This window comes from Entelurus aequoreus, linkage group LG17 (assembly GCF_033978785.1).
Source record: "Entelurus aequoreus isolate RoL-2023_Sb linkage group LG17, RoL_Eaeq_v1.1, whole genome shotgun sequence".
Taxonomy (NCBI): domain Eukaryota; kingdom Metazoa; phylum Chordata; class Actinopteri; order Syngnathiformes; family Syngnathidae; genus Entelurus; species Entelurus aequoreus.
The window spans coordinates 4,181,104-4,205,344 of NC_084747.1; the positions used below are offsets into that span (position 1 = coordinate 4,181,104).

Here is a 24,241-nt window from a genome sequence, read left to right on the forward strand (position 1 = left end):
ATAGTGAGCACCTCAAACGAGTTATATTTATTATTTAGGTCCGAGGTAAGGCTAAAGTTTTTGTTGTATATTAGTGCAACACCCCCACCCCTTTTAATGGGACGGGCAATATACGTTCCCGCATAGCCAGGAGGAGACGCCTCACCCAGCGCAAAAAATTCGTCTGGTTTGAGCCAGGTCTCGGCTAAACCAACGACATCAAGATTGTTGTCTCTGATGATTTCATTAACTAATAACGTTTTGGAAGACAATGACCTTATGTTTAAAAAGCCCATATTATAGGTAGTGGGCTGTTTTGAGGAGTTTTTGTTGAAAGTATCCGTAGTAGCAATATTAATAATGTTACGTTTATTATGCATAGTGCACTTTAAATAATTTCGACCATATCTAGGAATTGATATGACAGGAATTTTTAGATTGTTTGCCACCTCAGTAAAATGCATGTCCACCTCTGACGCAGAAAAAACATTATGTGAGTTGTATATTATTCTAGAAGAATTGCTATGTGTGCAGGGATTATCTAGCCTGGCGCTGGCTAGTTCTAGCTTAACAGACTCCTTATTAGCGCTTCTTTGTGGATTAGCATTTAGCTTTTTCGTTAGCCCCGCTAACAACAAAGCATTTAGCTTTGTTGTTAGCCCCGCCCGACACCCCCGCTTCTGCTTCCGAGCGCACCGCTTACGTCTCTTTCGCTGACCGTCTCCGCTGGTAGTCGACGCCGCTGCTTCAAAGGCCACTGCTGGATGTAGCTCGCGAAGAATTCCCAAGCTAGCGAGCAGGTCCATCGTACACGCATCTATCAGCCCAAAATGGCCCGATCTCTCCACATCCAGAATTGTAAGTCGGTCGTAAGTGATCACGGAGTGAACACGCTGTGAGCCAGCCATGAAATTGACTGAATTGAGGGGTATTTTTGCCCTCACTTCCAGGAGCGCTCGCACGAAGCCGCTGCTCTGAAGCGCAGCCATCTTGGAAATCAAATAAATATTATATATATATATATATTATATATATATATATATTATATACCAAAAATAAAATATAGTTGATCAAATAAATAAATACATATATTTTTTTAAAATACAAAAATATGTTTTTGTTTCAATATTATTTATTTCATATATTTTAGAATTTTTTCTTTATATTTCTATTTACTTTACATTTTATATTGAAGTAACAAGTCTTAGCTTAGGACCATTTTCCCCCTTTGAAATATTTGTTATTTTGTAAAAATGTTTACATATGTATTTTAATTTAAAAAATTCTCCCAAAGTAGACAATAGCAGGCTTGTTTGTATTCAATTATACATTATAATAATAATATTAGCACATTTTAATTTAAAAACATGTTTTTGTTTTAATATTATTAATTTTATATATTTTTGAATTTTTTCTTTATATGTATTTTTATTTTTTATTTTATATTGAAGTAACAAGTCTTAGCTTAGGACAATTTTTCCCCTTTTAAAAAATGTAATTTTTATTTTGTAAAAATGGTCGTATATGTGTTTTAATACATTTTTTTCTCCCAAAGTTGACGGGAGCAGTCTTGATTGTATTAAATTATAATTTATAATAATAATATTAGCACATTTTTGCATTTTATTAGTATGTCGTTTTATTTTAAGAGCAATATAGTTGATTAAATAAATGCATATATTACATTATTTAAAAAAATTTAATATGAAAATATGTTTTTCCATATTATTTATTTTAAATATTTCAGATTTTTTTCTTTATATTCCTATTTATTTTTAGTTTCATATTGAAGAACAAGTCTTAGCTTAGGACCATTTTCCCCCTTTGAAATATTTGTTATTTTGTAAAAATGTTTACATATGTATTTTAATAAAACATTTTCTCCCAAAGTAGACAATAGCAGTCTTGTTTGTATTCAATTATACATTATAATAATAATATTAGCACATTTTAATTTAAAAATATGTTTTTGTTTTAATATTATTAATTTTATATATTTTTGAATTTTTTCTTTATATGTATTTTTATTTTTTATTTTATATTGAAGTAACAAGTCTTAGCTTAGGACAATTTTTCCCCTTTTAAAAAATGTAATTTTTATTTTGTAAAAATTGTCGTATATGTGTTTTAATACATTTTTTTCTCCCAAAGTTGACGGGAGCAGTCTTGATTGTATTAAATTATAATTTATAATAATAATATTAGCACATTTTTGCATTTTATTAGTATGTCGTTTTATTTTAAGAGCAATATAGTTGATTAAATAAATGCATATATTACATTATTAAAAAAAAATGTAATATGAAAATATGTTTTTCTTTTGATATTATTTATTTCAAATATTTCAGATTTTTTTCTTTATATTCCTATTTAATTTTAGTTTCATATTGAAGAACAAGTCTTAGCTTAGGACAATTTTCCCCTTTGAAATAATTAATTGTTATTTTGTAAAATGTATATACATGTATTTTAATACATTTGTTTCTCCCAAAGTAGACAGGAGCAGTCTTGTTTGTATTAAATTATAATAATAATATTAGCACATTTTTGAATTTTATTAGTATGTATTTTTATTTTAAGGGCATGTTCAAAAAAATATAGTTAATTAAATAAATAATTAAATTGCATTATTAGAATTTTTTTTTATATCAAAATATGTTTTTGTTTTAATATTATTTATTTTATATATTTTTTAAGTTTTTCTTTATATTTCTATTTATTTTAGATTTTGTATTGAAGAACAAGTCTTAGCTTAGGACCATTTTTTCCCTTTGAAATATTTAATTGTTATTTTGTAAAAATGTTTAATTATGTATATTAATTATTTTACCCAAAGTAGACGGGAGCAGTCTTCTTTGTATTAAATTATAAATTATAATAATAATATTAGCACATTTGATCATTTTATTAGTATGTATTTTTATTTTAAGGGCATGTTTAGTAAAATATAGTTGATTAAATAAATAAATGTATTATATATATATTTTTTAAATTATATAAAAATATGTTTTTTGTTTTAATATTATTTATATTATTTATTTTATATATTTTATATTTTTTTCTTTAAATTTCTATTTATTTATAATGTTATATTGAAGTAACAACTCTTAGCATAGGACCATTTTTCCCCTTTGAAATGTTTACTTGTTATTTTGTATATAAAAAAAAAGGTTATATATGTATTTTAATACCTTTTTTTCTCCCAAAGTAGACGGGAGCAGTCTTGTTTGTATGAAATAATAAATTATAATAATAATATTAGCACATTTTTGCATTTTATTAGTATGTATTTTTATTTTAAGGGCATGTTTAATGAAATATCAAAAAAGTCAAAGTCAAAGTCAGCTTTATTGTCAAACAACTGTTTGTACAGGACATACAGGTGGACGAAATTACGTTCCTCTCACAACCACGGTGTCTATAAATATAAAGTATAAATATAGTTGATTAAATAAATAAATGTGTTATATATATATTTTTTAAATGATATAAAAATATATTTTTGTTTTAATATTATTTATTTTGTATATTTTTGATTTTTTTCTTTAAATTTCTATTTATTTATAATTTTATATTGAAGTGACAAGTCTTAACATAGGACCATTTTTCCCCTTTGAAATGTTTAATTAATCGTAAAAATGTTTTATGTATGTATTTCAATACATTAAAACTGTCATAATAAGAAAAGTTCACAAATCTCACATACTGTAGCTTGAACAACACAAAGGGATGGAGTGAGGTTACCCATGCTGGAAAAGTTAGCACATCAGGCTAATAAAAAAAATAAAAAAAAGCATTATTAACTTGTATCTTGACAAACTATAAAACCCATCATGGAGAAAAAAAGGCCTCCTTCAGAGCCTCACCTTGTATCTTTGCTTCCTGCAGAAGCTGATGCAGTTCTGGATGGTGAGCTTGTTGGACGTCTCGGTGGCGCCGGAGAGGGCGGGGGGGTCGCCGCTGTCTCGGAAGCAGCCCAGGTTACCCGGCACTGCAGAGGAAAAAAAACGAAAAGAGAGCACAAAATATTAGTTGGGTATTTGGTGTACAATTGCATCAATCAGGAGTGCTTTGCTCACTACTTAATACAGAGAGTTAGTGGAAATGAGTGTGACGATAACCATAGAACCAGAAAAACAGCTGGTCATTTGGGCGGCCAATGAGAAAGAACAAAACAATGCTTACTAATTCCAGCAATGCCTCGGAAAGGACACTAGATGTCAGTATTCACGATCAATCACAGTTTTATTATACAGTAGCGATGCAGGCTGCTTGGTACAGTATATACAAAAAATGGACCGCGTACGACAAAATGAGCTGTGTTTTAATCTGTATGTGAAGAGAGTCGCCTCCCAAGCGGTAACCGTCACACCGGCGAAAGTAAACATGTACAGTGGTTACCTTAGTTCTACTAATGGATGAAAGTTAAACATTTTGTGCTTAGCATTCATGACTGCCTGTGTGTGTATATGTATGTTATTGTTGTGCTTAGCATTCATGACTGCCTGTGTGTGTATATGTATGTTATTGTTGTGCTTGGCATTTGTGACTGCCTGCTGTTGCACTGATCAGCCTGGTGGTGGCTCACATCCATCACACACACAGCTATTTTAAAGCAATGTTAAAAGGATAAAGCCATTGTTTACAAATTTGGTAAATAAATAAGCAAAAAATGTATGTTTTGTTGTTTTCTTACTGTGCCGAAACGTAACCGAACCGTGACCTCTAAACCGAGGCACGTACTGAACCGAAATTTTTGTGTACCGTTACACCCTTAGTACCTACCATTCAAACTATTCCCCGTACCTGGGTATAGATACTGGAACTTAACGGTACCCGTTTTCAGTACTTTTGTGTGTAATAAATGTTAATTTGTTCAATAATAAAATCTCATTTTTCCATGTAACAGTGCGCTGCTAATCGTAGCTGTGTTGTCAAGTTGCTACATCTTGTTTTCTTGCACTTTTGAGTAGGGATGTCCGATAATATATTATCGGCCGATAAATGCGTTAAAATGTAATATCGGAAATTATCGGTATCGGTTTTTTTAATTATCTGTATCGTTTTTTTTTTTTTTTAAATTAAATCAACATAAAAAACACAAGATACACTTACAATTAGTGCACCAACCCAAAAAACCTCCCTCCCCCCATTTCTTTCTGTTATCAATATTCTGGTTCCTACATTATATATCAATATATATCAATACAGTCTGCAAGGGATACAGTCCGTAAGCACACATGATTGTGCGTGCTGCTGCTCCACTAATAGTACTAACCTTTAACAGTTAATTGTACTCATTTTCATTAATGACTAGTTTCTATGTAACTGTTTTTATATTGTTTTACTTTCTTTTTTATTCAAGAAAATGTTTTTAATTTAGTTATCTTATTTTATTATTTTTTTTAAAAAGTACCTTATCTTCACCATACATGGTTGTCCAAATTAGGCATAATAATGTGTTAATTTTCACGACTGCATATATCGGTTGATATCGGTATCGGTTGATATCGGTATCTGTAATTAAAGAGTTGGACAATATCGGAATATCGGATATCGGCAAAAAGCCATTATCGGACATCCCTACTTTTGAGTATCATTTGCTAGTATGCATCTCAGTTTGCCCTCGGTGTGTTGCAGTACACTGCAAAAAGTGAAATCTAAGTAAGATGAAATATGTCAAATAAGGGTGATATTTGCTTATTTTCTGTCTGATAAGATCATTCTTCTCACTAAGCAGATTTTATGTTAGAGTGTTTTACTTGTTTTAAGTGTTTTGCTCCTAAATGATCTCAGTAAGATATTACAGCTTGTTGCTGAGATTTGATGAGCTATATTGAGTCAAACATGCTTGAAACTAGAATATCAACTGTTGCAAAGCTGTGTCATCAACACTCACAAGTAGAAAACTACTTTTTTAAAGTCATCATTTCTTATTTCAAGCATGAAATAAAAAAATCCTGACTTTGACACAATTGTGTCTCATAATTAAAACAGATGACAGCCAAATGGACTTTGCTGTTGTATTTTCAATGAAACAATAGAAAACACGTACTCATATAGTAGTACAGTTGGCACAGTACAGTAAACTGACAGTTAATATTTAAACATTTAAACATTTCTAACAATTTTGAACAGAAATAGTTCATGCACATTCAGATAAATTCTTCTAAATTACAATTAAAAACGTTTTGGCCGGGGGCCGGGCTGTATATATGCGCACTAATTGACTGAAAGAGCACGCACTTGACGCGATGATGTCATGTTATCCATGGAAAAATGCATTTTTAGACCATATGATTTGCCTGAGCGGCTAGGAGACCCCGAGAGTAACAAGCACTTGCCTTGTTGCCTTTCCATTAAGAACAATAAATTAGTTTGAGTATAAGTTTGCTGGTTTGAAGAAATGTAATGCCGAGCGCATATCATTATGTCAAGATAATGGCACTAGCATTTACTTCATTTAAGAATATTTTTCAACATATTGAGCAAAAAGGTCTCTTTTTTTTTTCTACCAAGAAAAGTGCACTTGTTATTAGTGAGAATATACTTATTTTAAGCTATTTTGGGGTTCATTGAGGTTAGCTAATTTGACTTGTTTTGGAAAGTCTTGACAAGCCAAATGTTCTTCTTCTATTGGCGGATAATTTTGCTTAGTTCAAATAAAATACCCCTCATTTTTGTATTTTTTTCCCTTTTTTTTGAACACTGACTTTTTGCAGTGTGGTCAGGGAGTAGTCTTTGCCGTTACGTTGAATGTAGGGCTGCAACAACTCATCGATTAAATCGATTATAAAAATAGTTGCCGATTAATTTAGTCATCGATTCGTTGGATCTATGCTATGCGCATGCGCAGAGGCTTTAAAAAAAAAAAAAAAAAACAAAACAAACAAAAAAATATATATATATATTATTTAAATAAACCTTTATTTATAAACTGCAACATGTACAAACAGCTGAGAAACAATAATCAAAATAAGTATGGTGCCAGTATGCTGTTTTTTTTCAATAAAATACTGGAAAGGATAGAAATGTAGTTTGTCTCTTTTATCCGATTATTAATCGATCAATCGAAGTAATAATCGACAGATTAATCGATTATCAGATTAATCGTTAGTTGCAGCCCTAGTTGAATGTGTTTGCGGAGTCCTACAAAGTGGTAATGCTGTAAGTGCTGTGCTTTTTACACACCACCTGTTTAAAAGTAACGTGCATCTTCGTTGGAGTTTTGAATTTGGAGGCGATAAAATTGCCATGTAAAATTGCTAATGCTAATCAATATCGTGTACTGTATATGGCACATCCAATCGAGCTGGCGCCTTTTGAAAAGTGGAACCTTACTTTGGAGTGCTTTCTAACAGGCTTGCTTTGTCGATGCCTATAAAAGTACAGAATTTGGTACCCATTTTTCCGCAGGTTTTTACGATAATGACAGTTTGACCCTGGAACAGATCATTCCTATTCCCTATTTGAACAAATTAGAGAGATGTCAAAGCAGTGTCCTCTTAAAAAGCAGACCAAAGTAGAAGCCCGATATTAAACATGTTTTTACAAGTTCAACATCTCAAATGTTGTCTCTTCAAATGTTCCAGCCTGGAAGAGCTGACAGCAGTTTGAAAATATGTTTTTGGGGCTTTTGGAATATTTGTCCCATCACTGCGGAGACAACGAACTGAAGTGACCCCTCTCGCCACAATAAAAGCTTTTCCACATGTGGAGGAGGCGGCGCACTTTTGTTTTGTTTTTACAAGAACAAGGCTGTGAACTTTTTCAGCAAATCTTTAGAATCCATTCAAAGTTATTCGCCACAAAAGACGGCCAGCGGAGAGAGAGGGACAGAGAGTGTGTGTGTGTGTGTGTGTGTGTGTGTGTGTGTGTGTGTGTGTGTGTGTGTGTGTGTGTGTGTGTGTGTGTGTGTGTGTGTGTGTGTGTGTGTGTGTGTGTGTGTGTGTGTGTGTGTGCGCGTGTAATACAAAGTCACGCTTCTTATGTTTGACAGTCGATTCATCTCTAATTTACATCTTCATTCATCACACTTCCTTCAAGGCCATGAATCATTTCAAATATATGATTTTTTTGCCACCTCGAGCTCGCGTACAGAAACAAAAGAATGGATTGGGGCAACTTTGATATGTGTCACATTCATTAAACACATCAACAACAATCCGAATTCATGATGTCGTGTGAAAAAAAAAAAAAAAAAAAAAAGAAAAAAAAAAAGAGGCTTCGCTACACATCTTAAATTTTTGCTGTTGTTGGTTTCTTTTGTATTCATTTTTCCCAGAAGCATCATTATTTTTTATTAATGATTATTACTAATATTAATACATATTTTACCAACACTTTGTCAACAAATGCGTGAGCAAATTGTTGAACAGTTTAAGAACAACCTTTCTCAACCAGCTATTGCAAGGAATTTAGGGATTTCACCATCTACGCTCCGTAATATCATCAAAGGGTTCAGAGAATCTGGAGATACCACTGCACGTAAGCAGCTAAGCCCGTGACCTTCCATCCCTCAGGCTGCACCGCATCAACAAGCCAAATCGGTGTGTAAAGGATATCACCACATGGGCTCATGAACACTACAGAAACCCACTGTCAGTAACTACAGTTGGTCGCTACATCTGTAAGTGCGAGTTAAAACCCTCCTATGCGAGGCGAAAACCGTTTATCAACAACACCCAGAAACGCCGTCGGCTTCGCTGGGCCTGAGCTCATCTAAGATGGACTGATACAAAGTGGAAAAGTGTTCTGACGAGTCCACATATCAAATTGTTTTTGGAAACTGTGGACGTCGTGTCCTTCGGACCAAAGAGGAAAAGAACCATCCGGATTGTTCTAGGCGCAAAGTGTAAAAGGCAGCATGTGTGATGGTATGGGGGTGTATTAGTGCCCAAGACATGGGTAACTTACACATCTGTGAAGGCACCATTAATGCTGAAAGGTACATACAGCTTTTGGAGCAACATATGTTGCCATCCAAGCAACGTTACCATGGACGCCCCTGCTTATTTCAGCAAGACAATGCCAAGCCACGTGTTACATCAACGTGGCTTGTGTGTCCTAGGATGTGAGGCTTACTGAAGACAGAAAAAAAGAAGACATTTCTTCATTTGTCTTGTTGCCTCGCAGGGAGACGAACATAGAAAAGTCCCCACAGAGGACGGCCACTTTGGGAACATTTGAGCGTTTTTTGAAGCGCTTCTCCTTCCTCAGCTGCGTGGTGCCGCTCGTAAATTACTCAAAACCCTGCGTCGTAAACGGGAGGCGTGCAGACTGCGGACAATGACGACGTTATCATGTGCACAGAAAGGGACGAGTGTTCTGATCCGTCCCCGACACTTTGACAGGGGGAAGTCGGGAATATGATGTGTGTGTGTGTGTGTGTGTGTGTGTGTGTGTGTGTGTGTTCTTGGATTTCTACCCTTCTTGAGACACCAACAAGGAAAAGTAGCTTCCATATGAGGAGGTGTGAACAAGTGATGACATAAATCATGGTCCCAATAACATTGCATCTAATAGAGAATGTCTCATTAGCGCCCCTGCTGGTGACATCTATCATAATGAGGGTGGTCCCAAAAAGGAGGGATTTTTTCACATTGACTGTGTGTCGCTTTTAAAAGTGCTCCTCCTCTGGTCAACATATGAAATAACAAGTGTGTGTAAAAATTTGAAGTGCTCCCCCTCTGACCAACATATGTAATAACAAGTGTGTGTAAGAAATTGAAATGGGCCCCCTCTGGCCAAAATTAATTAAATATATATATATATGTATATAGGCATACTGTAATAAGTTGAAGTAAATAATGAAGATTACAAGCACAAAATTAAAACAAACAAAAAAAATTCAACTATACTTTTTTTCACAATATGCCAACCTTTTTCTTATAAAATTGGGAAGAATTTCTCATGTTCTGTTTCTGTAATATTGCAATATTTTCTTGTAATTTTTTAAAAACTTTTTTATGTAAAATTATTACTTTTTAATGCAAAACGGTGACATTTGTCGTATAAACTTCTGACTTTTATCACAATATTGCCAATTTTTTTGGTGTTCTTGTAAAAAAAAGGTGATGTTTCTTGAGTAAAATGATGACTTTTGTCATAATAAATGATGACTTTTGTCATAATTTTGCCAAGCAAAATTCCGATGATTACTATAATATTGCCAACATTTTTAAGTTTTCTTATACAATTGTGATTTTTGTCGTGTAAACTTACGACTCTTTTCATGAAGTTGTCAAAACGTTAAGCTTGTCTTGTAAAGTTGTGACTGATATTGAGTAAAGTTCCAACTTTTATCATAATACTGTCAAAATTCTAAGTTTTTCTTGTGAAATTGTGACCTTTTTCTTGTGAAATTTCAACTTTTTTATATTTGCATAGTATGTATGTGTTATTAATGTTGTAAGTACAAAGCTTTATATATCTAGAAAGGGTGGTCCTAAAGAGGTAGGCATTTTTCGGAGGTCTTAAGAAGGTAACAAATACAAGAGTGTGTGTGTGTGTGTGTGTTCTTGGATTTCTACCCTTCTTGAGACACCAACAAGGAAAAGTACCTTCCATATGAGGAGGTGTGAACAAGTGATGACATAAATCATGGTCCCAATAACATTGCATCTAATAGAGAATGTCTCATTAGCGCCCCTGCTGGTGACATCTATCAAAATGAGGGTGGTCCCAAAAAGGAGGGATTTTTCACATTGACTGTGTGTCGCTTTTAAAAGTGCTCCTCCTCTGGTCAATATATGAAATAACAAGTGTGTGTAAAAATTTGAAGTGCTCCCCCTCTGACCAACATATGTAATAACAAGTGTGTGTAAGAAATTGAAATGGGCCCCCTCTGGCCAAAATAAATTAAAAATATATATATATGTATATAGGCATACTGTAATAAGTTGAAGTAAATAATGAAGATTAAAAACCAATTACAAGCAAAAAATTAAAACAAACAAAAAAAAATTCAACTCTACTTTTTTTCACAATATGCCAACCTTTTTCTTATAAAATTGGGAAGAATTTCTCATGTTCTGTTTCTGTAATATTGCAATATTTTCTTGTAATTTTTTAAAAACTTTTTTATGTAAAATTATTACTTTTTAATGCAAAATGGTGACATTTGTCGTATAAACTTCTGACTTTTATCACAATATTGCCAATTTTTTTGGTGTTCTTATAAAAAAAAGGTGATGTTTCTTGAGTAAAATGATGACTTTTGTCATAATAAATGATGACTTTTGTCATAATTTTGCCAAGCAAAATTCCGATGATTACTATAATATTGCCAACATTTTTAAGTTTTCTTATACAATTGTGATTTTTGTCGTGTAAACTTACGACTCTTTTCATGAAGTTGTCAAAACGTTAAGCTTGTCTTGTAAAGTTGTGACTGATATTTAGTAAAGTTCCAACTTTTATCATAATACTGTCAAAATTCTAAGTTTTTCTTGTGAAATTGTGACCTTTTTCTTGTGAAATTTCAACTTTTTTATATTTGCATAGTATGTATGTTTCAATAATGTTGTAAGTACAAATGTTTATATATCTAGAAAGGGTGGTCCTAAAGAGGTAGGCATTTTTCGGAGGTCTCAAGAAGGTAACAAATACAAGTGTGTGTGTGTGTGTGTGTTCTTATATTTCTACCCTTCTTGAGACACCAACAAGGAAAAGTAGCTTCCATATGAGGAGGTGTGAACAAGTGATGACATAAATCATGGTCCCAATAACATTGCATCTAATAGACAATGTCTCATTAGCGCCCCTGCTGGTGACATCTATCAAAATGAGGGTGGTCCCAAAAAGGAGGGATTTTTTCAAATTGACTATGTGTCGCTTTTAAAAGTGCTCCCCCTCTGGTCAACATATGAAATAACAAGTGTGTGTAAAAATTTGAAGTGCTCCCCCTCTGACCAACATATGTAATAACAAGTGTGTGTAAGAAATTGAAATGGGCCCCCTTTGGCCAAAATTAATTTAAAAAAAAATATATATATGTATATAGGCATACTGTAATAAGTTGAAGTAAATAATGAAGATTAAAAACCAATTACAAGCAAAAAATTAAAACAAACAAAAAAAATTCAACTATACTTTTTTCCACAATATGCCAACCTTTTTTCTTATAAAATTGGGAAGAGTTTCTCATGTTCTGTTTCTGTAATATTGCAATATTTTCTTGTAATTTTTAAAAAACTTTTTTATGTAAAATTATTACTTTTAATGCAAAATGGTGACATTTGTCGTATAAACTTCTGACTTTTATCACAATATTGCCAATTTTTTTGGTGTTCTTGTAAAAAAAAGGTGATGTTTCTTGAGTAAAATGATGACTTTTGTCATAATAAATGATGACTTTTGTCATAATTTTGCCAAGCAAAATTCCAATGATTACTATAATATTGCCAACATTTTTAAGTTTTCTTATACAATTGTGATTTTTGTTGTGTAAACTTACGACTCTTTTCATGAAGTTGTCAAAACGTTAAGCTTGTCTTGTAAAGTTGTGACTGATATTTAGTAAAGTTCCAACTTTTATCATAATACTGTCAAAATTCTAAGTTTTTCTTGTGAAATTGTGACCTTTTTCTTGTGAAATTTCAACTTTTTTATATTTGCATAGTATGTATGTTTCATTAATGTTGTAAGTACAAATCTTTATATATCTAGAAAGGGTGGTCCTAAAGAGGTAGGCATTTTTCGGAGGTCTCAAGAAGGTAACAAATACAAGACAGAGTGTGTGTGTGTGTGTGTGTGTGTGTGTGTGTGTGTGTGTTCTTGTATTTCTACCCTTCTTGAGACACCACCAAGGAAAAGTAGCTTCCATATGAGGAGGTGTGAACAAGTGAAGACATAAATCATGGTCCCAATAACATTGCATGTAATAGAGAATGTCTCATTAGCGCCCCTGCTGGTGACATCTATCAAAATGAGGGTGGTCCCAAAAAGGAGGGATTTTTTCAAATTGACTGTGTGTCGCTTTTAAAAGTGCTCCTCCTCTGGTCAACATATGAAATAACAAGTGTGTGTAAAAATTTGAAGTGCTCCCCCTCTGACCAACATATGTAATAACAAGTGTGTGTAAGAAATTGAAATGGGCCCCCTTTGGCCAAAATTAATTTAAAAAAATATATATATATATGTATATAGGCATACTGTTATAAGTTGAAGTAAATAATGAAGATTAAAAACCAATTACAAGCACAAAAAAAAAAAGAAAGTCTTTTTTTCCACAATATGCCAACCTTTCTCTTATAAAATTGGGAAGAGTTTCTCATATTATTTCTGTTTCTGTAATATTGCAATATTTTCTTGTAAAAATGTTTACTTTTTTATGTAAAATTATTACTTTTTAATGCAAAACGGTGACATTTGTCGTATAAACTTCTGACTTTTATCACAATATTGACAATTTTTTTGTTGTTCTTGTAAAAAAGGTGACGTTTTCTTGCGTAAAATTACGACTTTTGTCATAATTTTGCCAAGCAAAATTCCGATTATTACTATAATGTTGCCAACATTTTTAAGTTTTTGTCATGATCCGTGGCCCGGATCATGTTTTGGTATTGTCGGTTAGTTTTGGACTCCCTCAGTTCCTGTTTTGTGCACCCTGGAGTTTGTTTTAGTTGCCATGGTTGCTTATTGTTTTCACCTGCCTCTGATTGGTATTCGGGACGCTCACCTGTTCCCCGAGCACTAATCAGAGGCATTATTTAAGCCCGCCTTTGCCGGTCAGTCGTCCTGGCTTCTTTGTTGGCCTATGCTACAGTTACGTGAGTATTCCTTGTCCTTTTGCCTATGCTAAGTGTTAGCGTCTGCTTCGAGTGCGATCTGCACATTTTTCCTCTGGCTTGTTTTCAGTTTTTGGTACTTGTTTGAGTTCTACGAATAAACCATGTTCCTACCTGCACGTCCTGTCCAGAGTGGTCCGTTTGCATCCCGGGGGAACGAACTTTGCAGCAAGCTGCGACCTCCCCCGCACGTAACAGTTTTCTTATAAAATTGTGACTTTTGTCGAGTAAACTTTACGACTCTTTTCCTAAAATTGTCAAAATGTGAAGCTTTTCTTGTAAAATTGCGACTGATATTGAGTAAAATTCCAACTTTTATCATAATATTGAACAAATGTTCAGTTTTTATTGTAAACTTTTGACTTGCGTTGAGTAAAATGACGACTTTTATTAGAAGGTCGCAAATAAAAGAATGTGTGTGTGTGTGTGTGTGTGTGTTCTTGTTTTTCTACCCTTTTTGAGACACCAAAAATGAAAAGTACCTTCCATATGAGGAGGTGTGAACAAGTGATGACATAAATCATGGTCCCAATAACATTGCATGTAATAGAGAATGTCTCATTAGCACCCCTGCTGGTGACATCTATCAAAATGAGGGTGGTCCCAAAAAGGAGGGATTTTTTTCAAATTGACTGTGTGTCGCTTTTAAAAGTGCTCCCCCTCTGGTCAACATATGAAATAACAAGTGTGTGTAAGAAATTGAAATGGGCCAATTGTTTCGTTGTTCTTGTAAAACAGTGAATTTTTTTGAGTAAAATGATGACTTTTGTCATAATTCTGCCAAGCAAAATTCCGATTATTACTATAGTATTGCCAAGATTTGTAAGTTTTCTTGTAAAATTGTGACTTTTGTCGAGTAAACTTTACGACTCTTTTCCTAAAATTGTCAAAATGTGAAGCTTTTCTTTTAAAATTGCGACTGATATTGAGTCAAATTCCAACTTTTATCATAACATTGCACAAATGTTCAGTTTTTCTTGAAAACTTTTGACTTGCGTTGAGTAAAATGACGACTTTTAGTATAATACTGACAAAATTCAAAGTTTTTCTTGCGAAATTCCAACTCACAACAAGGTTGTTTTTTTTTGCATAGTATGTATGTGTCATTAATGTTGTAAATATACATCTTTATATATCTAGAAAGGCTGGTCCTAAAGAGGTAAGCATTTTTCGGAGGTCTCAAGAAGGTCACAAATACAAGAATGTATGTTTATGTGTGTGTGTGTGTGTGTGTGTGTGTGTGTGTGTGTGTGTGTGTGTGTGTGTGTGTGTGTGTGTGTGTGTGTGTGTGTGTGGGCGATGACATACAGTACTGTGTGTGTGTGTGTGTGTGTGTGTGTGTGTGTGTGTGTGTGTGTGTCATCCTTGTTTTGAGACGGTTCTAATTTGCCTGCGAGAAATGAAGGTGAGTAATGTCCTCTGATGGGACGTGTGTGTGTGTGTGTGTGTGTGTGTGTGTGTGTGTGTGTGTGTGTGTGTGTGTGTGTGTGTGTGTGTGTGTGTGTGTGTGTGTGTGTGTGTGCTGTAGAAGAGGCCGTTTAGCGTGGAGCGGATCAATGACCGAGCCGAGGGAGAGAGTGACTAAGCGTCTAATTAAAGGGAAGAGTCGCAGCTTTTAAATGAATGATTAGAGACGGTGCAGGTGGGGGCTGATGAAGATGACCTGGCCTCACCTGACACTCCACACAGGCGGTGGTGTGGCCCGCAGGAGGACCTCCAAGCTGGGAGAATGATTAGTAGGCACTTTATTTCAAAGGACTTAATCGCCCCGAAGTCCATAAAAAATGTCCTCCAGGTTCCGTTGGAACAAATGTCCGTCTCGTGGTCGGCGGGGTGTTTTTAATATTGGGTAGTCATGGTGCCCCATGGGTTCAAATACTTTAGAACAGTGGTCCCCAACCAGCGGTCCGCGGACCAAAAAGAAAAAGGTTTTTCTCCAGTGTGTATTCTCATGTGTACTTTCAAACTTTGCCTGTGAGTAAAACATTTACCACATTCTGAGCAGAGGAACGGTTTTTCTCCAGTGTGTGTTTTCATGTGTACTTTCACACTCTGACTGACAAGAAATTTAAAAAAAAAAAAAAAAAAAAAAAAAAAAATTTTTTTTTTTTTTTTTTTTAATGAAATCAACATAAAAAACACAATATATACATTATATATCAATATAGATCAATACAGTCTGCAGGGATACAGTCCGTAAGCACACATGATTGTATTTATTTATGTAAAAAAAAAAAAAAAAAAAAAAATTTTTAAATACCCCCCACCGGTCCGTGGGACACATTTTCAAGCGTTGACCGGTCCGCAGCTACAAAAAGGTTGGGGACCACTGCTTTAGAAGACGGGCTAAAACAGTGTTTTTCAACCAGTGTTGGGCCGCCAGCGCCTCCTATAGGGCCGCCAAAAAACATCGGTTTCTCAGCTGTGATCCAGATGGGCCGTAGCCGTAATACACTTTCCCGCCACTTGTGGCAGTAATGGCAATATTTAACAAACAGAAGAAAAGTTAATTTAAGCACAAAAAATACGACTACAGGGGTAAAGCTGTATTTTCATATGCACTTTTAAATTCTATTGACAGTTTATTTAAGAAACATAGTATTACCGTATTTCCTTGAATAGCCGCAGGGGCGCTAATTAATTTAAAACCTCTTCTCACTCCTGCGTTTACCAAAAGCATGCGGGATTGGCAAGCATGCGTTAATTATTTTAAAACCTCTTCTCACTCCGGCGCTTACCTTATCATGAAAAGCACATTTAATTAAAAAAAACGTTATTATGGTCTTACCTTTAGGTATAAATGAGTCCATGCGCAGCTCCTATAGAAGTCTTCCTTATCTTTCTTCAGTTTTAAAAGTCTCTCTGTCTCGATGGAGATCTTCCTTAAAGTATTACTTCCTGCTTCCATTGAAAGTCTAGTTTAGAAAACTGTTTTATTTTAGATATGTAATCCTCCATGGTAAAAGTGTAAGCAAAAAATGGCTCCTCACTCTTGCTGCCTGTTGTCTTCTTCCGCAGCACCGGTCTTCTGCAGTACCAGCAGTCGCAAGAAGGATCACTAGCGCCCTCTACCACCAGGAGGAGGAAGTCATTTAATGACTCATATTTGACCCGGCGGAAGTGCCAAGCATGCGCTAATTATTTTGCGAAACGAGTTTGACCCGGCTGTAATTCTAGGCAGGCGAATACTATATTCCCGGCGGCAATTCAAGGAAATACGGTATCATTATTTATGATATCTAGAGTCACTTAATAATAATATTTGTGATGAACCCCTGGTTTCATATCACTTGACAAGGTTTTAAACTGTAAGATTATTGAATACCATTCAAATCAAGAGTAAGATGACTAATTCAATATTAATATTTAAGTGGGCCTCGGGTCCCTCTGTAGTTGAAATGTTGGGCCCCGAGGTCAAACAGGTTAAGAACCCCTGCTTTAGAACAAAGACAGGCTAAAACAGTGTTTCTTAACCAACTGATGTCGCAGCGAAGCCGGCGGCGTTTCTGGGTGTTGTTGATAAATGGCTTTGGCTTTGCATAGTAGAGTTTTAACTTGCACTTACAGATGTAGCGACCAACTGTAGTTACTGACAGTGGTTTTCTGAAGTGTTCCTGAGCACATGTGGTGATATCCTTTACACACTGATGTCGCTTTTTGATACAGAGGGATCGAAAGTCCGTAATATCATCGCTTACGTGCAGGGATTTCTCTGAACCTTTTGATGATATTGCGGAGCGTAGATGGTGAAATCCCTAAATTCCTTGCAATAGCTCGTTGATGAATGTTCTTAAACTGTTCAACAATTTGCTTAGGCATTTGTTGACAAAGTGGTGACCCTCGCCCCGTCCTTGTTTGTGAATGACTGAGCATTTCACGGAAGCTGCTTTTATACCCAATCATGGCACCCACCTGTTCCCAACTAGCCTGTTCACCTGTGGGATGTTCCCAATAAGTGTTTGATGAGCATTCCTCAACTTTCCCAGTCTTTTTTGCCACTTGTGCCAGCTTTTTTCAAACATGTCGCAGGCATCAAATTCCAAATGAGCTCATAGTTGCAAAAAATAACAACAAAGAGCAGCCCCTAAACAAGGACTATCTCATTGTTGTCATTGTATCACCCCAAAGAGCAGCCCCTAAACAAGGACTATCTCATTGTTGTCATTGTATCACCCCAAAGAGCAGCCCCTAAACAAGGACTATCTCATTGTTGTCATTGTATCACCCCAAAGAGCAGCCCCTAAACAAGGACTATCTCATTGTTGTCATTGTATCACCCCAAAGAGCAGCCCCTAAACAAGGACTATCTCATTGTTGTCATTGTATCACCCCAAAGAGCAGCCCCTAAACAAGGACTATCTCATTGTTGTCATTGTATCACCCCAAAGAGCATCCCCTAAACAAGGACTATCTCATTGTTGTCATTGTATCACCCCAAAGAGCATCCCCTAAACAAGGACTATCTCATTGTTGTCATTGTATCACCCCAAAGAGCAGCCCCTAAACAAGGACTATCTCATTGTTGTATTGGCAAACATTGGACGGCCTTGTAGTCGATAGCTTTAATCCCCTAATGGCGTCGGCTAAATGAACCGCGGCCATGTTGAGAAGATTACATCTAGCTGATGTCCTCTGGCTGTTTGCTGTCACACCTCCCGTCTCAGGAGTCACACCCACACACCCCCTGACTCTGACTCCAGGTATTCCCCGCAGGGCATATGTGGGTGGAGCTTTGAGGAAGGGGAGGTCAGAAGTCAGACAACAACAGAGCGCGTTCAGAGCTTACCCCCCCCCCCCCCTCACCCCCCCCAACGTCGGTTTACTTCAGGACGAGCCCCCAAAAAAAGTCTGATTAATTTGTCTCAGCTGTGTAAAATGTCTTGCTCAAGGACACAACGGCAGTGACTACCATGGCGGAAGCGGGGATCGAACCTGGAACCCTCAAGTTGCTGGCACGGCCACTCTACCAACCGAGCTATACCACCCCTGATGATACCAGGTGCTAGCATGTTGGTATCAAGTATGATACCAGGTGCTAGCATGTTGATATCAAGTATGATATTAGGTGATGGCATGTTGATATCAAGTATGATACAGTTGCTAGAATGTTGGTATCAAGTATGATACCAGGGGTTGACATGTTGATATCAAGTATATTACAGTTGCTAGAATGTTGATATCAAGTATGATACCAGGGGTTGACATGTTGATATCAAGTATGATACAGTTGCTGGCATGTTGATATCAAGTAGGATACTAGGGGCTGGCATGTTGATATCAAGTATGATACAGTTGCTAGAATGTTGGTATCAAGTATGATACCAGGTGCTAACATGTTGATATCAAGTATGATATTAGGTGCTGGCATGTTGATATCAAGTATGATATTAGGTGCTGACATGTTGATATCAAGTATATTACAGTTGCTAGAATGTTGGTATCAAGTATGATACCAGGTGCTAGCGTGTTGATATCAAGTATGATATTAGGTGCTGACATGTTGATATCAAGTATATTACAGTTGCTAGAATGTTGGTATCAAGTATGATACCAGGTGCTAGCATGTTGATATCAAGTATATTACAGTTGCTAGCATGTTGATATGAAGTATGATACCAGGTGTTGGCATGTTGATATGAAGTATGATACAGTTGCTAGCATGTTGATATCAAGTATAATACCAGGCGCTAGCATGTGGATATCAAGTATTATACTAGGTGCCAGCATGTTGATATCAAGTATGATACCAGGTGCTGGCATGTTGATATCAAGTATGATACAGTTGCTAGCATGTGGATATCAAGTATAATACCAGGTGCTATCATGTAAATATCAAGTATGATACTAGGTGCCAGCATGTTGATATCAAGTGTGATACCAGGTGCTGGCATGTTGATATCAAGTATGATACTAGGTGCTGGCATGTTGATATCAAGTATGATACAGTTGCTAGAATGTTGATATCAAGTATGATACCAGGTGTTGGCATGTTGATATCAAGTATGATACAGTTGCTAGCATGTTGATATCAAGTATAATACGAGGAGCTAGCATGTTGGTATCAAGTATAATACCAGGCGCTAGCATGTTGGTATCAAGTATGATACTAGGTGCCAGCATGTTGATATCAAGTACGATACCAGGTGCTAGCATGTTGGTATCAAGTATGATACCAGGTGCTAGCATATAGATATCAAGTATGATAATAGGTGCTGGCATGTTGATATCAAGTATGATACCGTTGCTAGAATGTTGATATCAAGTATGATACCAGGTGTTGGCATGTTGATATCAAGTATGATACAGTTGCTAGCATGTTGATATCAAGTATAATACCAGGCGCTAGCATGTTGGTATCAAGTATGATACTAGGTGCCAGCATGTTGATATCAAGTATGATACCAGGTGCTAGCATGTTGGTATAAAGTATGATACCAGGTGCTAGCATATTGATATCAAGTATGATACTAGGTGCTGGCATGTTGATATCAAGTATGATACAGTTGCTAGAATGTTGATATCAAGTATGATACCAGGTGTTGGCATGTTGCTATCAAGTATGACACAGTTGCTAGCATGTTGATATCAAGTATAATACCAGGCGCTAGCATGTTGGAATCAAGTATGATACTAGGTGCCAGCATGTTGATATCAAGTATGATACCAGGTGCTAGCATGTTGGTATCAAGTATGATACCAGGTGCTAGCATATTGATATCAAGTATGATACTAGGTGCTGGCATGTTGATATCAAGTATGATACAATTGCTAGAATGTTGATATCAAGTATGATACCAGGTGTTGGCATGTTGCTATCAAGTATGACACAGTTGCTAGCATGTTGATATCAAGTATAATACCAGGCGCTAGCATGTTGGTATCAAGTATGATACTAGGTGCTAGCATGTTGATATCAAGTATGATACCAGGTGCTGGCATGTTGATATCAAGTATGATACAGTTGCTAGAATGTTGATATCAAGTATGATACCAGGTGTTGGCATGTTGATATCAAGTGTGATACAGTTGCTAGCATGTTGATATCAAGTATGATACCAGGTGCTAGCATATTGATATCAAGTATGATACTAGGTGCTGGCATGTTGATATCAAGTATGATACAGTTGCTAGAATGTTGATATCAAGTATGATACCAGGTGTTGGCATGTTGCTATCAAGTATGACACAGTTGCTAGCATGTTGATATCAAGTATAATACCAGGCGCTACCATGTTGATATCAAGTATGATACCAGGTGCCAGCATGTTGATATCAAGTATGATACCAGCAGGCCAGGCCAGGAGACCATCTCTAGTGGAGACGGGTCAGCAGCACAGAGATGTCCCCAACCGATGCACAGGTGAGCGGTCCACCCCGGGTCCCGACTCTGGACAGCCAGTATTTCATCCATGGCCACCAATAGCCATATTTTTACCAAACATGGTGTCAAATTTGACGCAAACAAAAGATTTCCGATGCTAATGTTTAGCTAATGTCTATTCAAAGACCACACAAAGAAAAGGGCAAATCATTTCAAAGGAGATGTGGTGAAAATACTCCAATTAGATTTATACGTGACTCACAGCGTACAGCACAGCCTCTCGCTGACGGTCTAAATCCAGTTTTTATGAAGTCAAATTACAGGAACCGGCGTCGCGAGTTCGGAGTGGTTACAAATCCCGGGCTCTGACCACGGGCGGGAAAACATCCAACCTCGGAAAACAACAAGAGCGAGCGACACGAACGCTGCAATAACAACATGAAAGCGTCGTGGAGGCGGGGGTCGGACCACATGAGGCCAGGCTGCGGTGATCCAGTCTGGTTTTCCGCAGCCAGACCACATGTCCGACATGTTTCCACTTGTGTCGCTCGCTTCTCTGGACTTGTTTTCTCCTCCATCGAGCCGTTTACCTTGCTGTCATTCCCGTCACGGACGTGTTTTCCCCCCCAAATGTTGTTTTTGAAAAAAACATTGATGTTATTGCCGTGGGCGAAAGGGGGGGGGGAGGGTTTTTAGGTGGTGTGAAACCCGCGGTGCACCTGCTCCTGACTTAAGCTGCACTGGGACTCTGCAGACATGAGCTCAACTTGGAGGTCTCCTCCAATAAATCACCGCTGAGCTCCGAACATGTTGACCATCAATCACTTCTTCAGGTTTTAGGTCCAGCATGGACACAAAGTTGGAAATAATACACAACGATAACAACACATTTGATATATATGGCACGTGGTTTTTTTGCTAGTGACCCAAAAGCCTGTTATGCTGAGAAGTTATTATTCATTCATTCATTCACTCACATGAACACAGAAAAGTCCAACACAAAATATCAAATTACACTCGTCCCTCGCTATCTAATTCATCTGAATTTTTTTTTATAGCATACCGTATTTCCTTGAATAGCCGCCGGGGCGCTAATTAATTTAAAACCTCTTCTCACTCCTGCACTTACCAAAAGCATGCGGGATGGGCAAGCATGCGCTAATTATTTTAAAACCTCTTCTCACTCCGGCGCTTACCTTTTCATGAAAAGCACATTTAATAAAAAAAAACATTATTATGGTCTTACCTTTACTTATAAATGATGTCCATGTGCAGCTGCTTCTGATCAAAGGCAGTCTTCCTTATCTTTCTTCAGTTTTAAAAGTCTCTGGAGATCTTCCTTTAATTATTACCTCCTGCTTCGATTGAAAGTCCAGTTTAGAAAACGGTTTTATTTTAGATATGTAATCCTCCATGGTAAAAGTGCAAGCAAACGATCGCTGCTCACGCTTGCTGCTTGTTGTCTTCTTCTGCAGCACCGGTCTTCTGCAGTACTGGTAGTCGCAAGAAGGATCACCAGCGCCCTCTACCACCAGGAGGCGGGAGTCATTTAATGACTCATATTTGACCCGGCGGAAGTGCCAAGCATGCGCTAAATATTTTGCGAAACGGGTTTGACCCGGCTGTAATTCTAGGCAGGCGAATACTATATTCCCGGCGGCAATTCAAGGAAATACGGTACTTCAAATTACAAGCTTGATTGATAAAACTGTTGGCAAGTTTTCAGCAAATAAATGTTCAATTGCTGGGTTCCATATACTGTAGGGGTGTAACGGTACACAAACATGTCGGTTCGGTACGTACCTCGGTTTAGAGGTCACGGTTCGGTTCATTTTCGGTACAGTAAGAAAACAACAAAATATACATTTTTTGGTTATTTATTTACCAAATGTGTAAACAATGGCATAACATACATATACACACACACACAGGGTCCATTGCCAGGGTTCATGTGGTCAACATATGTCAAATAAAAACTAAATAAGATAAGGCTCAGAATGGTTTCTTAAAGGCCTACTGAAATTATTTGTATTTATTTAAACGGGAATAGCAGATCCATTCTATGTGTCATACTTGATCATTTCGCGATATTACCATATTTTTGCTGAAAGGATTTAGTAGAGAACATCGACGATAAAGTTCGCAACTTTTGGTCGCTGATAAAAAAAAAGCCTTGCCTGTACCGGAAGTAGCGTGACGTCACAGGTTGAAAGGCTCCTCCCATTTCCCCATTGTTTACACCAGCAGCGAGAGCGATTCGGACCGAGAAAGCGACGATTACCCCGTTAATTTGAGCCAGGGTGAAAGATTCGTGGATGAGGAACGTGAGAGTGACGGACTAGAGTGCAGTGCAGGACGTATCTTTTTTCGCTCTGGCCGTAACTTAGGTAAAAGCTGGCTCATTGGATTCCACACTTTTTCCCTTTTCTATTGTGGATCACAGATTTGTATTTTAAACCACATCGGATACTATATCCTCTTGAAAATGAGAGTCGAGAACGCGAAATCTTACTCGCCGAGATAAAAGTCACTGTGAATGTCCATTTCGCGTTCTCATTTTCAAGAGGATATAGTATCCCAGGTGGTTTAAAATACAAATCCGTGATCCACAATAGAAAAAGGAGAGAGTGTGGAATCCAATGAGCCAGCTTGTACCTAAGTTACGGTCAGAGCGAAAAAAGATACGTCCTGCACTGCACTCTAGTCCTTCACTCTCACGTTCCTCATCCACGAATCTTTCATCCTGGCTCAAATTAATGGGGTAATCGTCGCTTTCTCGGTCCGAATCGCTCTCGCTGCTGGTGTAAACAATGTGCAGATGTGAGGAGCCTTTCAACCTGTGACGTCACGCTACTTCCGGTACAGGCAAGGCTTTTTTTTTATCAGCGACCAAAAGTTGCAAACTTTATCGTCGATGTTCTCTACTAAATCCTTTCAGCAAAAATATGGCAATATCGCGAAATGATCAAGTATGACACATAGAATGGATCTGCTAGCCCCGTTTAAATAAAAAAAAAATCGTTTCAGTAGGCCTTTAAGTGCGCTATCTGGATTTACTCAAGTTAGCACATATGTTGCGCAATTTCAATACGCTTTATAAATCATAGGGGTGTAACGGCACGTGTATTTGTATTGAACCGTTTCGGTACGG

General features: G+C 36.6%; 1 protein-coding gene across 3 annotated transcripts in view; it reads right to left on the reverse strand.

Moving 5' to 3' along the window:
• The window catches only part of kremen1 (kringle containing transmembrane protein 1), a 176,101-nt gene that overhangs the window by 39,450 nt on the left and 112,410 nt on the right, over positions 1-24,241 (reverse strand). For all 3 annotated transcript variants that reach the window (XM_062024435.1, XM_062024433.1, XM_062024432.1), the window contains exon 4: positions 3,846-3,970. In XM_062024435.1, coding sequence (XP_061880419.1) covers positions 3,846-3,970 — 125 coding nt within the window. The remainder of the gene's footprint in view (positions 1-3,845; positions 3,971-24,241) is intronic.